Source organism: Scyliorhinus torazame, chromosome 2 (genome assembly GCF_047496885.1).
Source record: "Scyliorhinus torazame isolate Kashiwa2021f chromosome 2, sScyTor2.1, whole genome shotgun sequence".
Classification (NCBI taxonomy): Eukaryota; Metazoa; Chordata; class Chondrichthyes; order Carcharhiniformes; family Scyliorhinidae; genus Scyliorhinus; species Scyliorhinus torazame.
Window position 1 is genome coordinate 380584331 of NC_092708.1, and position 20330 is coordinate 380604660.

Sequence of the window (20330 nt, forward strand, 5' to 3'; positions counted from 1 at the left end):
GTTCTTGGTGGATCATTCGCCTTTGGCTTCGGCTGGAGCAACCGATGAGCCCTATCCAGCTGAAAGAGGGAGGTGTTCTCATCCTCCTCCAACAACTTGCCGAACATCTCTGTAAAGTACTCCCTCGGTCTGTGGTCCTCCAGCCCCTCAGGCAGTCTCACGGTCCCAAGATTCTGCTGCCGCGACTCATTCTCCACTTTGGCTCTCAGCCCTTCATCAATTTCACCACCCTCCGTAGCTCCTCTCGCATTGAGGCGAGCTGGTTGCTGTGCCGTGACAATGCCTCTTCCACCCCCTTCAACACCTCGCCATACTCCCGTCGGACTTCTTTCCAAGAGCCTCCTTTGTCGGGGCCAAAATATCATCCGCCAACTGTTTGAGCGTTCTTATCATCTCCCTCACATGCTGCTTATAATGCTTAGCAAACTGCCGCTCAAACTCCACCGCCATCACCTCGGCCAGCGTATCCACCGTAATAGCTGCAGTACCACCCGGCAAGCTTGCCCCCGCCATCTTTCCCCCACAGAACTCCGCACTGTACTCGAGCTCTCAGGCGGACTAGCACGCGTTCCTTTTTGTACTGCATTCTTCCATTGGGTTTTCAACACCTTCTAATTACCACGGCTTTACTGGAGGCCGTTCATGTAAAATTTCACCCCAGAACTGGGTAAAAAGGGCCAAAAAAACGAGAGCTCACCCAAAAGGCCAGTGGGAAACACCCCCCCCAAACCCGCCCAAAATTACACTTGGAAATGTTTTGGTTGAATTCCCCCCTTAGTTTCTATTCCAGTGACCTCTGCTGGAGGGTCTGTGTGTGATGACATTAAGTGAGGCTCGGTCTGAGCTTAACTACGGTGCCCTCTCCAGTCAAACAGTCTGCTGAAAATCGCAATCTACCTCCATGCATGACCGATATTGGTGTCATTTGCGAGTGGTATTGGAGAGGCTTCGCAAGATTTGAAGAGAAGAGGGGAGAAAATTGAATTGAATTGAAAGTCAATAATATAACATGTCAATGTGCATATGCCTGGAGATCTAAAAAATAAAACAATAGCTTTACACCTCCATTGGAACAGTTTGACTTTGATATGATTGAAGTATTGCAAAAGTGAACTGCAAATATGCAGTGTTGTACACTTTAGAGTTTAGACACAAATTCTTTTTTTTTTTTAAGAATATTTTATTGAAAATTTTTGGTCAACCATCACAGTACATTGTGTATCCTTTACACAATAATATAACAGTATAAATAACAATGACCTGTTTTATAAACAAAGAATAAATAATATATAACAAAAACTAAAACTAAATGGCAACTGCCTTGTCTCAGATAAACACTCTCCAAAAATATGGTTTAACAATCCAATATACAATTATTTATAGCAACGACCTATACATATTATACATATATATTAATAACCCTGAGACTCCTTCTGGTTCCTCCCCCCCCCCCCCCCCCCCCCCCCTAGGCTGCTGCTGCTGCCTTCTTCTTTTCCATTCCCTCTATCTTTCTGTGAGGTATTCGACGAACGGTTGCCACCGCCTGGTGAACCCTTGAGCCGATCCCCTTAGGACGAAATTAATCCGTTCCAGCTTTATAAACCCTGCCATGTCATTTATCCAGGTCTCCACCCCTGGGGGCTTGGCTTCCTTCCACATCAACAGTATCCTGCGCCGGGCTACTAGGGACGCAAAGGCCAAAACATCGGCCTCTCTCGCCTCCTGCACTCCCGGCTCTTGTGCAACCCCAAATATAGCCAACCCCCAACTTGGTTCGACCTGGACCCCCACTACTTTCGAAGGCACCTTTGTCACCCCCACCCAGAACCCCTGTAGTGCCGGACATGACCAGAACATGTGGGTGTGATTCGCTGGGCTTCTCGAGCATCTCGCACACCTATCCTCTACCCCCAAAAATTTACTGAGCCGTGCTCCAGTCATATGCGCCCTGTGTAACACCTTAAATTGAATCAGGCTTAGCCTGGCACACGAGGACGATGAGTTTACCCTACTTAGGGCATCCGCCCACAGCCCCTCCTCAATCTCCTCCCCCAGCTCTTCTTCCCATTTCCCTTTCAGCTCATCTACCATAATCTCCCCCTCGTCCCTCATTTCCCTATATATATCTGACACCTTACCGTCCCCCACCCATGTCTTTGAGATTACTCTGTCCTGCACCTCATGCGTCGGGAGCTGCGGGAATTCCCTCACCTGCTGCCTCGCAAAAGCCCTCAGTTGCATATACCGGAATGCATTCCCTTGGGGCAACCCATATTTCTCGGTCAGCGCTCCCAGACTTGCGAACTCCCCATCCACAAACAGATCTTTCAGTTGCGTTACTCCTGCTCTTTGCCATATTCCAAATCCCCCATCCATTCTCCCCGGGGCAAACCTATGGTTGTTTCTTATCGGGGACCCCACCAAGGCTCCCGTCTTTCCCCTATGCCGTCTCCACTGTCCCCAAATTTTCAAAGTCGCCACCACCACCGGGCTTGTGGTGTATTTCTTCGGTGAGAACGGCAATGGGGCCGTCACCATAGCTTGTAGGCTAGTCCCCCTACAGGACGCCCTCTCCAATCTCTTCCACGCCGCTCCCTCCTCTTCCCCCATCCACTTACTCACCACTGAGATATTGGCGGCCCAGTAGTACTCACTTAGGCTCGGTAGTGCCAGCCCCCCCCTATCCCTACTACGCTGTAAGAATCCCTTCCTCACTCTCGGGGTCTTCCCGGCCCACACAAAACTCATGATACTCTTTTCGATCCTTTTGAAAAAAGCCTTCGTGATCACCACCGGGAGGCACTGAAACACAAAGAGGAATCTCGGGAGGACTACCATTTTAACTGCCTGCACCCTCCCTGCCAGTGACAGGGATACCATGTCCCATCTCTTGAAGTCCTCCTCCATTTGTTCCACGAATCGCGTTAAATTTAACCTATGCAATGTACCCCAATTCTTGGCTATCTGGATCCCCAAGTAACGAAAGTCCCTTGTTACCTTCCTCAGCGGAAAGTCCTCTATTTTTCTGCTCTGCTCCCCTGGATTCACCACAAACAACTCACTTTTCCCCATGTTCAGTTTATATCCTGAGAATTCTCCAAACTCCCGAAGTGTCCGCATTATCTCTGGCATCCCCTCCGCCGGGTCCGCTACATATAACAACAAATCATCCGCATACAGAGATACCCGGTGTTCTTCTCCTCCTCTAAGTATTCCCCTCCACTTCTTGGCACCCCTCAATGCTATTGCCAGGGGCTCAATCGCCAGTGCAAACAGTAATGGGGACAGAGGGCATCCCTGCCTTGTCCCTCTATGGAGCCGAAAGTATGCAGATCCCCGTCCATTCGTGACCACACTCGCCACTGGGGCCAAATACAACAGCTGCACCCATCCAACATACTCGTCTCCAAAACCAAATCTCCTCAGCACGTCCCACAAATAATCCCACTCCACTCTAACAAATGCTTTCTCGGCATCCATCGCCACCACTATCTCCGCTTCCCCCTCTGGTGGGGGCATCATCATTACCCCTAGCAGCCTCCGTATATTCGTATTCAGCTGTCTCCCCTTCACAAACCCAGTTTGGTCCTCATGGACCACCCTCGGGACACAATCCTCTATCCTCATTGCCACTACCCTGGCCAGAACCTTAGCATCTACATTTAGGAGGGAAATAGGTCTATATGACCCGCATTGTAGCGGGCCCTTTTCCTTCTTTAGGAGAAGCGATATCGTTGCCTCAGACATAGTCGGGGGCAACTGTCCCCTTTCCTTTGCCTCATTAAAGGTCCTCATCAGTAGCGGGGCGAGCAAATCCACATATTTCCTGTAAAATTCAACTGGGAATCCATCCGGTCCCGGAGCCTTCCCCGCCTGCATGCTCCTAATTCCTTTCACTACTTCCTCTATTTCAATCTGTGCTCCCAGTCCCACCCTTTCCTGCTCCTCCACCTTGGGAAATTCCAGCCGGTCCAGAAAGCCCATCATTCTCTCCCTCCCATCCGGGGGTTGAGCTTCGTATAATTTTTAATAAAATGCCTTGAACACTCCATTCACTCTCTCCGCTCCCCGCTCCATCTCTCCTTCCTCATCCCTCACTCCCCCTATTTCCCTCGCTGCTCCCCTTTTCCTCAATTGGTGGGCCAGCAACCTGCTCGCCTTCTCCCCATATTCGTACTGTACACCCTGTGCCTTCCTCCACTGTGCCTCTGCAGTACCCGTTGTCAGCAAGTCAAATTCTACGTGTAGCCTTTGCCTTTCCCTGTACAGTCCCTCCTCCGGTGCCTCCGCATATTGCCTGTCCACCCTCAGAAGTTCTTGCAGCAACCGCTCCCGTTCCCTACTCTCCTGCTTTCCTTTATGTGCCCTTATTGATATCAGCTCCCCTCTAACCACTGCCTTCAGCGCCTCCCAGACCACTCCCACCTGGACCTCCCCATTGTCATTGAGTTCCAAGTACTTTTCAATGCACCCCCTCACCCTTAGACACACACCCTCATCTGCCATTAGTCCCATGTCCATTCTCCAGGGTGGGCGCCCTTCTGTTTCCTCCCCTATCTCTAAGTCCACCCAATGTGGAGCGTGATCCGAAATGGCTATAGCCGTATACTCCGTTCCCCTCACCTTCGGTATCAACGCCCTTCCCAAAACAAAAAAGTCTATTCGCGAATAGACTTTGTGGACATAGGAGAAAAACGAAAACTCCTTACTCCTAGGTCTGCTAAATCTCCATGGGTCTACTCCTCCCATCTGCTCCATAAAATCTTTAAGCACCTTGGCTGCTGCCGGCCTCCTTCCAGTCCTGGACCTCGACCTGTCCAGCCCTGGTTCCAACACCGTATTGAAATCTCCCCCCATTACCAACTTTCCCACCTCTAGGTCCAGGATGCGTCCTAGCATACGCCTCATAAAATTGGCATCATCCCAGTTCGGGGCATATACGTTTACCAAAACCACCGTCTCCCCCTGTAGTTTGCCACTCACCATCACGTATCTGCACCCGCTATCCGCCACTATAGTCTTTGCCTCAAACATTACCCGCTTCCCCACTAATATAGCCACCCCCCTGTTTTTCGCATCTAGCCCCGAATGGAATACCTGCCCCACCCAACCTTTGCGTAGTCTCACCTGGTCTATCAGTTTCAAGTGCGTTTCCTGTAACATAACCACGTCTGCCTTAAGTTTCTTAAGGTGTGCGAGTACCCGTGCCGTCTTTATCGGCCCGTTCAGCCCTCTCACGTTCCACGTGATCAGCCGGCTTGGGGGGCTTTTTACCCCCCCCCCCCCCCTTGTCGATTAGCCATCCCCTTTTTCCAGCTCCTCACCCGGTTCCCACGCAGCTGTGTCCCCCCAGGCGGTGCCCCCCCGCCCATCCCACCCCATACCAGCTCCCCCCTCTCCCCAGCAGCAGCAGCCCAATAATTCCCCCCTCCCACCCCCCCCGCTAGATCCCCCACTAGCGTAGTTACACCCCCCATGTTGCTCCCAGAAGTCAGCAAACTCTGGCCGACCTCGGCTTCCCCCCGTGACCTCGGCTCGCACCGTGCGATGCCCCCTCCTTCCTGCTTCCCTATTCCCGCCATGATTATCATAGCGCGGGAACCGAGCCCGCGCTTCCCCCTTGGCCCCGCCCCCAATGGCCAACGCCCCATCTCTTCCACCTCCTTTCCTCCCCCCACCACCTCCTGTGGAAGAGAGAAAAGTTACCACATCGCAGGATTAATAACATAAAACTCCTCTTTCCCCCCTTCTTCGCCCCCCATACTCGCCCCACCACTTTGTTTCAAACGTTCTTTTTTTAATAACCCGCTCATTCCAATTTTTCTTCCACGATAAAAGTTCACGCCTCATCCGCCGTCTCAAAGTAGTGGTGCCTCCCTTGATATGTGACCCACAGTCTTGCCGTTTGCAGCATTCCGAATTTTATCTTCTTTTTGTGAAGCACCGCCTTGGCCCGATTAAAGCTCGCCCTCCTTCTCGCCACCTCCGCACTCCAGTCTTGGCATACGCGGATCACCGCGTTCTCCCACTTACTGCTCCGAGTTTTCTTTGCCCATCTAAGGACCATCTCTCTGTCCTTAAAACGGAGGAATCTCACCACTATGGCTCTAGGAATTTCTCCTGCTCTCGGTCCTCGCGCCATCACTCGGTATGCTCCCTCCACCTCCAGCGGACCCGCCGGGGCCTCCGCTCCCATTAACGAGTGCAGCATTGTGCTCACATATGCCCCGACGTCCGCTCCCTCCGCACCTTCAGGAAGGCCAAGAATCCTTAGGTTGTTCCTCCTCGCGTTGTTCTCCAGTGCCTCCAGCCTTTCCACACATCGTTTATGGTGTGCCTCGTGCATCTCCGTCTTCACCACCAGGCCCTGTATGTCGTCCTCATTCTCGGCAGCCTTTGCCTTCACGACCCGAAGCTCCCGCTCCTGGGTCTTTTGCTCCTCCTTTAGCCCTTCGATCGCCTGTAATATCGGGGCCAACAGCTCCTTCTTCATTTCCTTTTTGAGTTCTTCCACGCAGCGTTTCAAAAACTCGTGTTGTTCAGGGCCCCATATTAAACTGCCACCTTCCGACACCATCTTGGTTTTTGCTTGCCTTCCTTGCCGCTGCTCTAAAGGATCCACCGCAATCCGGCCACCTTCCTCTCCTTTTTCCATCCGTATCCAGGGGGGATTCCCTTCTGGTTCACCGCACAGTACTTTTAGCCGTTAAAATTGCCGTTGGGGCTCTTATTAAGAGCCCAAAAGTCCGTTACACCGGGAGCTGCCGAAACGTGCGACTCAGCTGGTCATCGCCGCACCCGGAAGTCTAGACACAAATTCTAAACAGTAATTTGAAATTTGCCACCTTACACATTTTGTAGGAAATATTTTAATGCAGACATCTGTAAAAAGGTAGTTTCCTTTATTTTTCACATCTGATTTCAGTTTACTGCACGGGAACAGCTGTTGGAATATCTTCTGGACTGCGACATCATCATCTATAACATCGCAGAGTCAACAGAGCAAATTGATGAAGCCTCTTGGGCTGTTTCAGGTTCTTAGTTATAATTTCCTTTTTCCTTTTGGTTTTCCACATTAATTATGTATCTTCAGCTCAATTTCTTTCATCTTGTGTGTTCCCTCAATGACCAGTGTTCCATCAAGGTCAAAATAAAAACCTTACCTTAAATACCTGTCAGTGAAGATGCATATGTTTAAAGAAGTATTGTCCTGAAAGCTGATCTGGGAAGGTGGGATGGTCTCCCTCTGTCACTGGCGGGTCGGATACAGGCGGTTAAAATGAATGTGTTTGCCGCGATTTCTGTTTATTTTCCAATGCCTGCCGATTTTCCTGCCAAAGGCATTTTTCAAAGAGATTGAAGGAATGATTATCTCGTTCATATGGGGAGGGAAGGTGGCCAGAGTTCGAAAGGTGCTGCTACAGAGAGGAAGGCAGGCAGGGGGTTTGGGTCTTCCGAACCTGATGTATTATTACTGGTGGCGAATGTGGAGAAGGTGCGGAGCAGGGTCAGAGGGGTTGATTCCCAATGGGTCAGAATGGAGGAGAGTTTGTGCAGGGGGTCGGGATTGAAGGCGCTAGCAACAGCGCCGCTCCTGATGGCCCCAGGGAAATACTCAGGGAGTCCGGTAATGACAGCTTCATTGTGAATTTGGAGGCAGTTTCGCCAACACTTCGGGTTGGGGGCAGGGTCAAGGGAATTGCCAATTCGGGGGAACCACAGATTTGAGCCAGGGAAGTGGGACGGAAATTTTTGGAAATGGGAGGAGAAGGGGATTAAGACACTAAAAGGTTTGTTTCTTGGGGGTCAGTTTGCAGGATGGAAGGAGCTGAGAGCAAAGTATGGGCTGGAGCAGGGTGAAATGTTTAGATACATGCAGGTTCGAGATTTTGCCAGGAAGGAGATCCAGAGCTTCCCGGTGGAGCCGGCCTCCACATTGCTGGAAGAGGTGCTGACGTCAGGGGGACTGGAGAAGAGGGTAGTATTGGTGGTTTACGGGGCTGTTTCGGAAGAGGAGAAGGCACCACTGGAAGGGATCAAAGCAAATTGGGAGGAAGAGTTGGGAGAGGGTATGGAGGAGGAGTTCTGATGTGAGGTGCTCCGGAGAGTGAATGCCTCCACCTCATGCGTGAGGTTGGGGCTGGTACAGCTGAAGGTGGTTATATAGAGCACACCTCACAAGGGTGAAGATGAGCCGGCTCTTTGATGGGGGTAGAAGATGTGTATGAACGTTGCGGCGTGGGCCCCGCAAATCACGTTCATATGTTTTGGTCCTGTCCAAAGCTGGAGGATTACTGGGTGGAGGTTTTTAGGGTAATTTCTTAAGTGGTGCATGTGAAACCTCGGGAGGCCATATTCGGGTATTGGACCAGCCGGGGTTGGAAACGGGTGCAGAGGCAGATGTTGTAGCCTTCGCCTTGTTGATCGCCTGAAGGCGGATCCTGTTGGGATGGAGAGCAACCTCTCCACCCCGTGCCCTGGCATGGCAGGGGGACCTGTTGGAATTCTTGACTCTTGAGAAGGTTAAGTTTGAACTGAGGGGAAGGATGGGGGGGTTCTACAATTCTTGGGTGTTATTCATTATGCTCTTTCAAGAATTGGATAACATCGAACATTAGTGGTGGGCGGGGGTTGGGGGGTTGCGGGGAGGGGGCTTGTATGTGTTAATGGTGACTATGGGTGATTGGATTGGATTGGATTGGATTTGTTTATTGTCATGTGTACCGAGGTACAGTGAAAAGTGTTTTTCTGCGAGCAGCTCAACAGATCATTAAGTACCTGGGAAGAAAAGGGAAGAAAAGAAAATACATAATAGGGCAACACAACATATACAATGTAACTACATAAGCACCGGCATCGGATGAAGCATACAGGGTGTAGTGTTAATGAGGTCAGTCCATAAGAGGGTCATTTAGGAGTCTGGTAACAGCGGGTAAGAAGCTGTTTTTGAGTCTGTTTGTGCGTGTTCTCAGACTTCTGTATCTCCTGCCCGATGGAAGAAGTTGGAAGAGTGAGTAAGCCGGGTGGGAGGGATCTTTGATTATGCTGCCCGCTTTCCCCAGGCAGCGGGAGATGTAAATGGAGTCAATGGATGGGAGGCAGGTTCGTGTGATGGACTGGGCGGTGTTCACGACTCTCTGAAGTTTCTTGCGGTCCTGGGCCAAGCTGTTGCCATACCAGGCTGCGATGCAACCAGATAGGATGCTTTCTATGGTGCATCTGTAAAAGTTATGATGTGGAGATGCCGGCGTTGGACTGGGGTGAGCACAGTAAGAAGTCTTACAACACCAGGTTAAAGTCCAACAGGTTTGTTTCAAACACTAGCTTTCGGAGCACTGCTACTTCCTCAGGTGAACCTCATTCACCTGAGGAAGGAGCAGTGCTCTGTAAAAGTTGGTAAGGGTTAATGTGGACATGGCAAATGTCCTTAGTTTCCTGAGGAAGTGTAGGCGCTGTTGTGCTTTCTTGGTGGTAGCGTCGACGTCGGTGGACCAGGACAGATTTTTGGAGATGTGCACCCCTAGGAATTTGAAACTGATTCCTGATTCCTTTTTGTTATTTGTTTATGTTAATATGCGGGCAGTTGTTTGGGGGTTGGTGGGTGGGTGGGATTGTTGTTGATATGGAGATTGACATTATATCCTTACTGCTTATTGTTTATTGTTGGTGGGTGCAAATTTGGAGGAAAATGTGAAAAAGGAGGAGAATAAAAATATTTTAAAAAAAAGAAGTATTGTGCTGAATTTCATTCAAATGTAAGGGGGGGGGAGCAGTTGTACTTACACCCACTAAAATAGAGTGGAGCCCCCTCTGACTTATCCTCTCCGTAGAAAGTTGAGATACACAAATAAATGATATGGCAGCTCGTAAGTGCCAGGCTGCCCAAATCCCAAAGTGAAACTTGAACAAGCTATCACAACGATTTGCAATTTGTATTTTATGAGAAGATATCTAAAATCAGGAGAAAGAATTTGAAACCACTTGTGAAGATTTTAACAACTAAATGTAAACAGTTATTGAAAAAAGTTACATTTAAAGACACAAGATTACATTTATACTGTTAACAGTACTTTTATAATAATTTCTCAATTCTGTTTAATTAACTCAGAGCGAAACCGCCATTTTAGGCAACGATACTCATAGATTTTAATCTATAAAATTCCAGTAATATTATCACAAATTCTTTGTGCTATAGGGGAAATCTTACACAAGTTTTACCCTCTCTCATATTCGACACTGTGACCAAAGCATGTCTCATAGAACATAAAACATACTCCTCCGGGTGCTCCGGTTTCCACCCACAGTCCAAAGATGTGCGGGTTAGGTGGATTGGCCATGCTAAATTGCCCTTAGTGTCCAAAAAGGTTGAGTTGGATTGCAGGGATAGGGTGGAGGCGTGGTCTTGAGAAGGGTGCTCTTTCCAAGGGCCAGTGCAGAATCGCTGGGACGAATGGCTTCCTTCTGTACTGTAAATTCTATGATTCTATGGTGACAGCTGCTTATTCGTGGGTCTGTTTCCACACTGCTTTTCGATGTCATAACCATACCTACTGATAAAGTCTTGTATCTCTCTTTCAATATGTTTTATTTGTCTTTTATCTTTAACTCCATTGTTTTATCTTCCTTTAGAAGTTTCTTTTCTCAGAATTTACAGGTCTTTCGTGGTATTTTATGGTTGCTACCTTTGGGTAAACATAAACTTAATACTTTGCTTTATTTAATTTACAATCCCCTCCAATTGTACATGTTCCCTTTTAAATACAATAGTTAACTTCAAGTTACTTCCTTTATCTACCAAATGCAAATTTCCATTGATGCTGCTCACTGTCCCCAGTTTAGCCCTTCTCCATTTCCACTTAAAACATTAGCTTTCTAACCTATTTTTAAAATTTAGAGTAGCCAATTATTATTTTTTTTCCAATTAAGGGCCAATGTAGCGTGGCCAATCCACCTAACCTGCACATCTTTTTGGGTTGTGGGGTGAAACCCGGCCAGACATGGGGAGAATGTGCAAACTCCACATGACAGTGACCCAGGGCCGGGATTCAAACCCGGGTCCTCAGCGCCGCAGTCCTAGTGCTAACCACTGCACCACATGCCGCCCCATTAAGGGGCAATTTAGTATGGCCAATCCACCTACCCTGCACATCTTTTGGTTGCGTGGGTGAAACCCAAGCAGACACTGGGAGAATATGCAAACTCTACAAGGACAGTGACCCAGGGCCAGGATTCGAACCCGGGTCCTCAGCGCTATAGGCAGCAGTGCTAACCACTGTGCCACCGTGCCGCCCGCACTAGCTTTCAAACCTATCTCCTTTTTGATCCATTTAACCTTGCAGCCTAACTGTCTTTAGTTTAATTAAATGAGGGGCTGGTTTAGCACAGTGGGCTAAATAGCTGGCTTGTAATGCAGAAGAAGGCCAGCAGTGGGGTTCAATTCCCGTATCGGCCTCCCCGAACAGGCGCCGGAATGTGGCGACTAGGGGCTTTTCACAGTAACTTCATTGAAGCCTACTTGTGACAATAAGTGATTATTATTATTATTAGTTAAATTAGTCACACCGTACTAGTCACCGTAGTCACAAGCCTGTTTCACAGTATACCACAATAGTATTTGGAAAATATTGAAAAATATTATATTTTTGTCATGATGGGCAATGGTAATGTTGAGATATGCAATTTAACTCTTGTCAGTGGGATTTAATCTGCAGCGAACCTTGATAGAATACGCACTACCATGATGTTTAGGTTACAGTGTGAGTAATCGTATCAGTCTGGTACATCATCTTCAGTATGGGCTTCACTTTATTTGTGGTTTGTATACATGTATATACATTTATCAGTATCTAGGGTAACTTGCATTCCACTTGAATTAGCAATGATAGACATCTGCACTTTAACATTTTAATGAGGCTAGAACTTAAAACAAAATCATTTTAATTTGACAGTTTTAATTAGCCTAATTGTGTTGTGGATTGTAGAATCAAAACACAATTTTATCATTTACCCTTAGACTGCCAGCATGTTCAGGGAAACCACAGCTATATTACCAGAATATTAACTGTAACCTACAGAAAAATACCAACAAACAAATTTGCATAAAAATAAAACTGTAAAACACTCTTACCTCTGCTCTCTATTCTTGCTTTTTTTCTTCCTGTTGTCTCTTCTTTCTGTGCAACTTGTTTGAAGTTGAAAATATGACCTTTTATCTCATTCCATCAGCTACTCGCTGTTGAAGAAAGTTTAATTGACAAAAACGTTTTTGTCAGTTGAAAGCGAGCTTTAAATGTCTCCTTAAAGGGCACCAGCTTGGGGGGCATTGATAACGAAGCCTCTGCTGTTTCCGCCGGCACGGTACTCCACCAGCCCCTTGGTGGTGGCGGCCCTGAGAGTCTGGGGGCAATGGAGGAGACACGTTGGAGCGGAGGAAGCATCGGTGTGGTCTCCAATCTGTAATAATCACCAGGTTGCCCCGGGAAGGATGGATGGGGGGTTTTGGAGATGGCAGAGAGCAGGGATTGAGAGAATGGGGGATATGTTTATAGAGGGGAGCTTTCATAACCTGAGGGAGCTGAAGGAGAAATTTGGATTGGCGAGAGGAAACTAATTTAGGTACCTGCAGGTGCGGGACTGCCTACGTAGGCAGGTTTCAACTTTCCCGCTCCAGTGAGAGGGTCACTGTTAGGGTTCGCCCGGAGGTGGCAGCCGTTCATCGACTTCTTTGCGGAAAATTAATCGTCAGCAGGGGCGGGGGGAGTTAGCTTAGCTTAGAGTAGGGGGTTAATAAAGGTGGGACCAGTAAGGGAGGAAGATGGCTTTTGCACTATGTTTGTAAATTCATGTACATTTCTTATTTTTTTGTTGTTGTTGTAAAATTATAAATACCTTAATAAAATTATTTTTTTTAAAAGACAGTAGTTCAGGTTATAATGTTAGAATGTTATAAAACACTAACGAGGCCACAACTGGAATATTGTGTGCAGTTTTGGTCGCCACATTACAGGAAGTATGTTATTGCTCTGGAAAGAGTGCAGAGGAGGTTTACAAGAATGTTGCCAAGGCTAGAAAAGTGTGGCTACAAGGAGAGATTGGATAGGTTGGGGTTATTTTCCTTGCAACAAAGAAGGCTGCGGGGTTACTTAATTGATGTGTATAAAATTATGCGGGGAAGAGATAGGGTAGACAGGATAAAATTGTTTCCCTTGGTAGAGAATTCTAGAATCATAGATTATCATAGAATTTACTGTGCAGAAGGAGGCCATTCAGCCCATCGAGTCTGCACCGGCTCTTGGAAAGAGCACCCTACCCAAGGTCAACACCGCCACCCTATCCCCATAACCCAGTAACCCCACCCAACACTAAGGGCAATTTTGGACACTAAGGGCAATTTAGCATGGCCAATCCACCTAACCCGCACATCTTTGGACTGTGGGAGGAAACCGGAGCACACACGGGGAGGATGTGCAGACTCCGCACAGACAGTGACCCAAGCCAGAATCGAACCTGGGACCCTGGAGCTGTGAAACAATTGTGCTATCCACAAGGCTACCGTGCTTCCCCATAGGGGACATAGATTGAAGATAGGTGGCAGAAGGTGTAGAGGGGACATGAGGAAATTTTTTTTACGCAGAGCAGAGTGGGAGTCTGGAATTCACTGCCCGAGTTGGTGGTGGAGGCAGAGACCCTAAACTCTTTTAAAATGTACCTGGATCTGTACTTTAAGTGCTCGAAGCTACAAGTCTATAGACCGGGTGCAGGAAGGTGGGATTAGAAAGGGCACCCAGGTGTCCTCGGGCAGGCATTGCAAGATGGGCTGAATGGTCCCCTTCTGTGCTGTAACCTTTCTATGATTCTAAGTTGTAGTGTCAGTGAAATTTAAAAGATGCAGGCAATCAATGAAGAATTGGAGGCCCAAAACTCTTGCAGCCTTGGAAAAGGCTCAAAAGACTTCTCCATCCATTTTCAACCTTTGACAAAAGTTGACAAAAGAGATCTCGGAGGGAGTTACAAAGATAGAGAGGCTTTGCATTAGTCTACCCAACGCCCAATCAGCAAACTGTGGAGTTGCACAGCATGGGGTAAGAGTGAGCATTTTGCCCCACCATGCTCCCAACCTCATAGGTTGGGTGATGTAAGAGAGGTGGAAATTAATTAATGAGCGCAGCACAGTAGCACAAAGGGCAGCACGGTGGCACATTGGTTAACAATGTTGCTTCACAGCGCCAGAGACCCGGGTTCAATTCCCAGTTTGAGTCACTGTCTGTACGAAATCTGTATGTTCTCCCATGTCTGCGTGGGTTTCCAGCGGGTGCTCCGGTTTCCTCCCACAAGTTCCGAAAGACGTGCTTGTTAGGCGAATTGGACATTCTGAATTCTCCTTCAGTGTACCCAAACAGGTGCCATTGTGTGGTGACTAGGGGATTTTCATAGTAAGTTCATTGCAGTGTTATTGTAAGCCTACTTGTGACACTAATAAAGATTATTATTATTACAAATATAAATCCCTTAAAGCTACCTTGTTTTCCGAACATCCTGGTTAAACAGCACCTTGATTTGAATATTCCCAACCTTGTTTTCAAATCCCTCCATGATCGGGGCCCACCGATCCGCGGGCGGGCCTGTGCCGTGGGGGCACTATTTTCCTTCCGCCTTCGCCACGGTCTCCACCATGGCGGAGGCTGAAGAGACTCCCTCCAATGCGCATGCGCGGGAATGCCGTCAGCGGCCGCTAATGCTCCCGCGCATGCGCCGCCCGGAGATGTCATTTCCGCGCCAGCTGGCGGGGCACCAAAGGCCTTTTCTGCCAGCTGGCGGGGCGGAAATTCGTCCGGCGCCGACCTAGCCCCTTAAGGTTGGGGCTCGGCCCCCAAAGATGCGGAGCATTCCGCACCTTTGGGGCGGCGCGATGCCCGACTGATTGCGCCGTTTTGGGCGCCAGTCGGCGGACATCGCGCCGTTTCCGGAGAATTTCGCCCCTGATTTTAACCTTAGATTGGATTGGATTTGTTTATTGCCACATGTACCAAGGTACAGTGAAAAGTATTTTTCTGCGAGCAGCTCAACTGATCATTAAGTACATGAGAAGAAAAGGAAATAAAAGAAAATACATAATAGGGCAACACAAGGTACACAATGTAGAGGTTAGTAATAATGTTAGTCTTAGAATTAAATTTTAAAAGATTAGAACAATTGTAAGTTAAGTAAAAAGTGGATCTGTTAGGGAGAGCTCGCAGAGAGTCGCCATCCTCCGGCGCCATCTTGGATCTTCTACTATTGGCAGCAGTGCCCTCAATTGCCTCGGTCTTAAGCTCTGGAATGCTCTTCCTAAACTTCTCTGCTTCTCTACCTCACTTTCGCCTTTTAAGACGCTGCCTAAAGCCTACCTCTTTGAGCTTTTGGTCATCAGTCCCGATGTCGCCTTACGTGACTTGGCATCATATTTTGTTTGATAATACTTCTGTGAAGTACCTTGAGGTTTTTTATTACATCAAAGGTATTACAAATTATTGTCGTTGTCTCAGCATTCCAAAGGTTTTTCACTTCTAGGTGGTGTGATGAGCATAACATTACATGGCTTCAAGACTGGAGGGCCACCTGGAAGAAATAGCAGTAACCCGTTTGTGAATCTTCAGGGAAATATTTATTTTCAAAAGTAATGTAAGAAACATAGGATGCACAGCAAACTGCAGAACCTCAGAAATTAATTTATAAATCAGATACTTAATAAATAAAATGGATCTCCCTCATTCCTTCGTTCCCATTCTGTCCTCTTTCATTCTTCTCTCTTCCTTTTCTTTCCTCCCATTCCTGTCTTTCTTCTCCCATCCCTCTACACTCTTCTCTATTCCTCTCCTCTGAAAATCCTTGCTCCTCATCTTCTGCCTCTCCTCACCTTTTTCCCCATCTCTTCCGCCCTCTAGTTCCTCCTATATCCTTGCTCCCTTCCCTCCCATCTTTCTTCCTCTTTCCTTCCCTTTTCTTCTCCCCCTCTTTTCTCTCCTACCCTCTCTTCCTCTTCTCTCCTCTGCTCTGTTTTTCTCATCATCTGCACCCCTCCTCTCCTTTGCTCCTTGGCCCCTCTTCCCAACTCGTCTTTTCTTTTGCTTTGTGCCAGGGATCATAAAAATAAAATGGTTACTAATAAATCCAATAACGTATTCAGGAGAAACTTATATACCCAGAGTGGTTCAAATGTGGAACCTACTGCAATAAGGAGTAGTTTTTTAAAAGAAATTTAGAGTACCCAATTAATTTTTTCCAATTAAGGGGCAATTTAGCGTGGCCAATCCACCTACCCTGCACATCTTTGGGTCGTGGGGGTGAAACTCACCCAAACACGGGGAGAATGTGCAAACTCCACACGGACAGTGACCCAGAGCCGGGATCGAACCTGGGACCTCGGCGCCGTGAGGCAACAGGGCGAACCCACTGCGCCACCATGCTGCCCCAATAAGGAGTAGTTGAGGCAAATATCAGGGATGTATTAAAGGGGAGCACATGAGGAAAGAAAATTAGAAGGATATGCTGATAGGGTTGGATGAAGTAGGGTGGAAGAAGGTTTCTGTGCAGCATAGACATTGGTACAGATCAGTCTGGCTGACTGGCTTGTTTCTGTGATGTACTAATCTGTGTACTTCTATATAAAGTTCAGTACAAGTGGGTAGACATTTTCTATCTGACGTGCAGTTGAATGTTGCTGTCCATCTCCAGCCTTACCCCATTTCCCAAGCAGTGAAAAACATGATGAGCCTACTGGAGCATCAAGCATTCAAACTTATGAAGTATGGCACGGGAGAGAGCTCACCAAGTTATGAGTCACTCCTGAAATCCTGAAAGTAACTGTAACATTATATTCTGCGGTCTCTCCTTCCTCCCCTATGTACGGTATGCATTGTTTGTACAGCATGCAAGAAACAATACTTTTCACTATATACCAATACATGTGACAATAATAAATAAATCAAATCAAATCAAATTCAGAGGCTTGCAAGGATATTAAAAAATTCAATTCTGTATATTTCCTTGGCTTATTCAGGATCGGATAAGTCGACAATAAAAGAATGCTAAAGGGTAATGTTTATTTTATCCCTCCTTTTTCTACTTGCAGCGCTACACTCAGAGATAGAAAATTTCGAGGGCACAAAGATATTCATCCTGTTGTCAACAATAATGACATGGACACTCACCAAACCCTCTGATCCTGTAAGGAAAAGTCAAAATGTTTTGACATTTGCTATTTAACCATTAAGAAAATCAAGCTGAATTTGATGCTTTTAAGCATGTTGTGAAGCTGTGTTTATTGCTGTTGAGTATAGATAACATTTCAGGCAGAGCTGATCTTCAGAATTCAAAACCCAATGATCAAGGGTGTGTTAATCTGTACCTGTCAAATATTTTGTGGATGTGCTGATTTTTTAAGAATTCTTTCATGTGACATGGGCATCACCGACCAAGCCAGCATTTGTTGCCCGTCCCTAATTACCTGAAACTGAGTGGCTCGCAGAGCCAATTCAGGGGGGAAGTTGAGAGTCACCCACAGTGCTGTTTGGTCTGGAGTCACATGTAGGTTACATTTCCTACCCTGAAGGTCAGGAGAGTACATTTTACAACATAAAAAAGACGACCTTCGGCCCATCTTTTCTTCGCCGGCCATCAAGCATTAATCCATCCGAGACTAATTTTCCAGCCCTTGGTCCGTAGCCCAAAATGCTATGGCATTTCACGTGATCATCTAAATTCTTCTTAAATGTTGTGAAGATTCCCACACCACCCTTTCAAGCAGTGAGTTTCAGATTCCCACCACCTTCTGGGTGAAAATGATTTTTACTCAAATCCCTTTAAGTGAACCAGATCAGATAGTTTTTTTGTAACAATCAATTATAGTTTCATAGTGACCAGAGAAACGATTGTGAATTTAACTTCCAGCGGCTGCTTTGGTGGGATTTGAACCTATGTACCCAGGCAATTAGCCTCGGCCTGTGGATTACTAGTCTGGTGACATTGCGACTATTCCCCTGAGATTGACTGAATAAACTGTGCACAATTTTGGGTTTACCGTTTAAAATGCAAGTTTTTCAATAAATGTAGTGATGTAACATTTATTATTCCTGCACAAGAATTAGCTTAAAATTCAAATTGCAGTTTCAGATGGGCGCCACCTACTTCAACACCCATAGGTTACTGTGTTTGGTGAGCATGCTGTTTGGTGAGGGGCTGTTTAGCACAGGGCTAAATCGCTGGCTTTGAAAGCAGACCAAGGCAGGCCAGCAGCACGGTTCAATTCCCGTAACAAGCCTCCCCGAACAGGCGCCGGAATGTGGCGACTAGGGGCTTTTCACAGTAACTTCATTTGAAGCCTACTTGTGACAATAAGCGATTTTCATTCATTTCATTTCATTTCATGCGTGCAGTCAAATCTCCGTCTAACTAAATTGCTTTTATATAAAGAGAAGTGAACTGAGACAGGTTGAGAACCTTTGCCAAGCTAAGTGATATCATCCTGCTTGGCAATCGGAATGTTGCATTTACATTTTTAGTGCCCCTGAAATAGGGACAGGAAAATACCACCAGTATTTCAGCTACTAATTGCTGTCTAGGTCTGGAAAGTGCACTTGTGTTGACACCTAGATCTAGGTTTCCTGATATGCATATAGTTTAGACCTGAATGACGAGAAGAAGGGTTCAGAATTATCCAAATAGAAGTAACTAAATTTGCATCTTACTTTCTGTAGTTAGCTCCAGGCCTGATTTGTGTGGGTGTAGGAAACACAAAACATGCATTGGCGAAATTTTGTGGCTGGAGACCATAAAAAGGGGCATGGCAAAATGGGGTGACAACGTTTTGGAAATGCTTCGGTAAAGTCGGGAAAACACCTCAACAAATTCGAAGCCTTTGCCACAGCTCTCAAGGGTGAGGGGAATAGGAAATACCAGGCAAGCCTGAAGGGAACGGTAACCCGAGGTCACGACAGCAGTCTGCATCGATGGGTTGATGACTTCTGAAGGAGAGATAGTGCTACATTAGATGGTTGAATGGAGGGTGGCCCTCTTTGTTACTCCAGGGAACCATCCCATAAGGAGGCGAAGACAACTTTGAAGCTTCAGCTGACATCTACTGTGTTGCTTGATTGCTGCAGATTTCTGAGCAGCAGATGATATGTTCTGCATCAATATTTCCTTTAAAGTTTATCATTTTATGTAGTCAGTTTTTACAATGTGCAAGTACCATTACATTTTCTTGCACTGCCCTGCATTTAGCATGGAATAAGTTCTGCACAGTAGCTTCCAAGCAGCTGCACATGCATACAGCTTAGCAGGAATGTTGATCTATACTTGTTCATTTTTTGCGTGGAGCCTATGAAAACAGTTTCCTGCAGCTTTTAGAGGATAGATGTGTTGCTAACTTTTGCCTTAGTTTAATTGCTCTGTTTTATCACCTTTGCTCTTGAGTCGCCAGGTATCTTTATGATACCGCCACATGGTTCAAGTCCGAGTAATGATCAATAATCCAATACACCGCTTAGTAAGATTTAAATCAAAGCACATTTCTTATACACAGTAATCACTACTCATGCATAAATTCTACGTCTAAGCTACTTCTTACAACTAACAGGCCTATACTTAACTTGGAACTGGCCCACCAGGTCAGGGAAACGAATGGCCTTTTGTTCGTGTTTAGAGCCTGCGGGATTCAAAGTTGGTACAGATTGGTAGCTAGGAGCGCCTATCTCGTAGCGAGCGTTGAAGTAAGACTTACTGGATATCAGCGGCGGCTGGACCGGTCACTGTCAAGGGTTGGTTCGCGTTGCTGAGTGACCCGGTCAAGAAGAGAAGGACGATTTGAACTTGGGCTTGATTCTTATAGTTCCCAGGGGTGTCCCGCCTTTCGGGACGGACCCTGTACCTGGTTCCAAGTGATTGGACTTTGTCCCAATCACTTGGTTCGATTTTCTCCAATGCTGGAGTGGTTCCCTGATCGATGGGCGGTCCTAAGTTGGTCGTTCACCTCCCATTGTGTAGGCTTCTGCTGGCACCAAAGAGTCTGGTTTGGCTTTATGTGTCTAAATGTTGCTCATTGTTCCCGGGGAATTGCTCATTAATATGCAGATGGCTGGTGTTTTGTTATGCTGATGGTTGCCGGTATCGATCTTGTCTGGCCTTTCCAGAGGTAAATACACACTCAACCTGCAGCTGCTCGTTTGTGTCCTGTTGGCTGACTTTCCCATCAGCCATTGCCGTTCGCCATTTTAAATCGGAAGTTAGCCATTCTAAATCGGGAGTTAGCCATTTTAACTGGCTACAGATGCAACAGTCTTGCAGCTTTGGTT

At 46.9% G+C, this 20330-nt stretch overlaps 1 protein-coding gene across 1 annotated transcript in view; it reads left to right on the top strand.

Moving 5' to 3' along the window:
- Positions 1 to 20330, top strand: part of ak7b (adenylate kinase 7b) — a 117821-nt gene that overhangs the window by 16327 nt on the left and 81164 nt on the right. Inside the window, exons 3-4 of the mRNA XM_072493578.1 lie at positions 6926 to 7034; positions 17111 to 17205. Of these exons, the coding sequence (XP_072349679.1) occupies positions 6926 to 7034; positions 17111 to 17205 (204 nt within the window). The remainder of the gene's footprint in view (positions 1 to 6925; positions 7035 to 17110; positions 17206 to 20330) is intronic.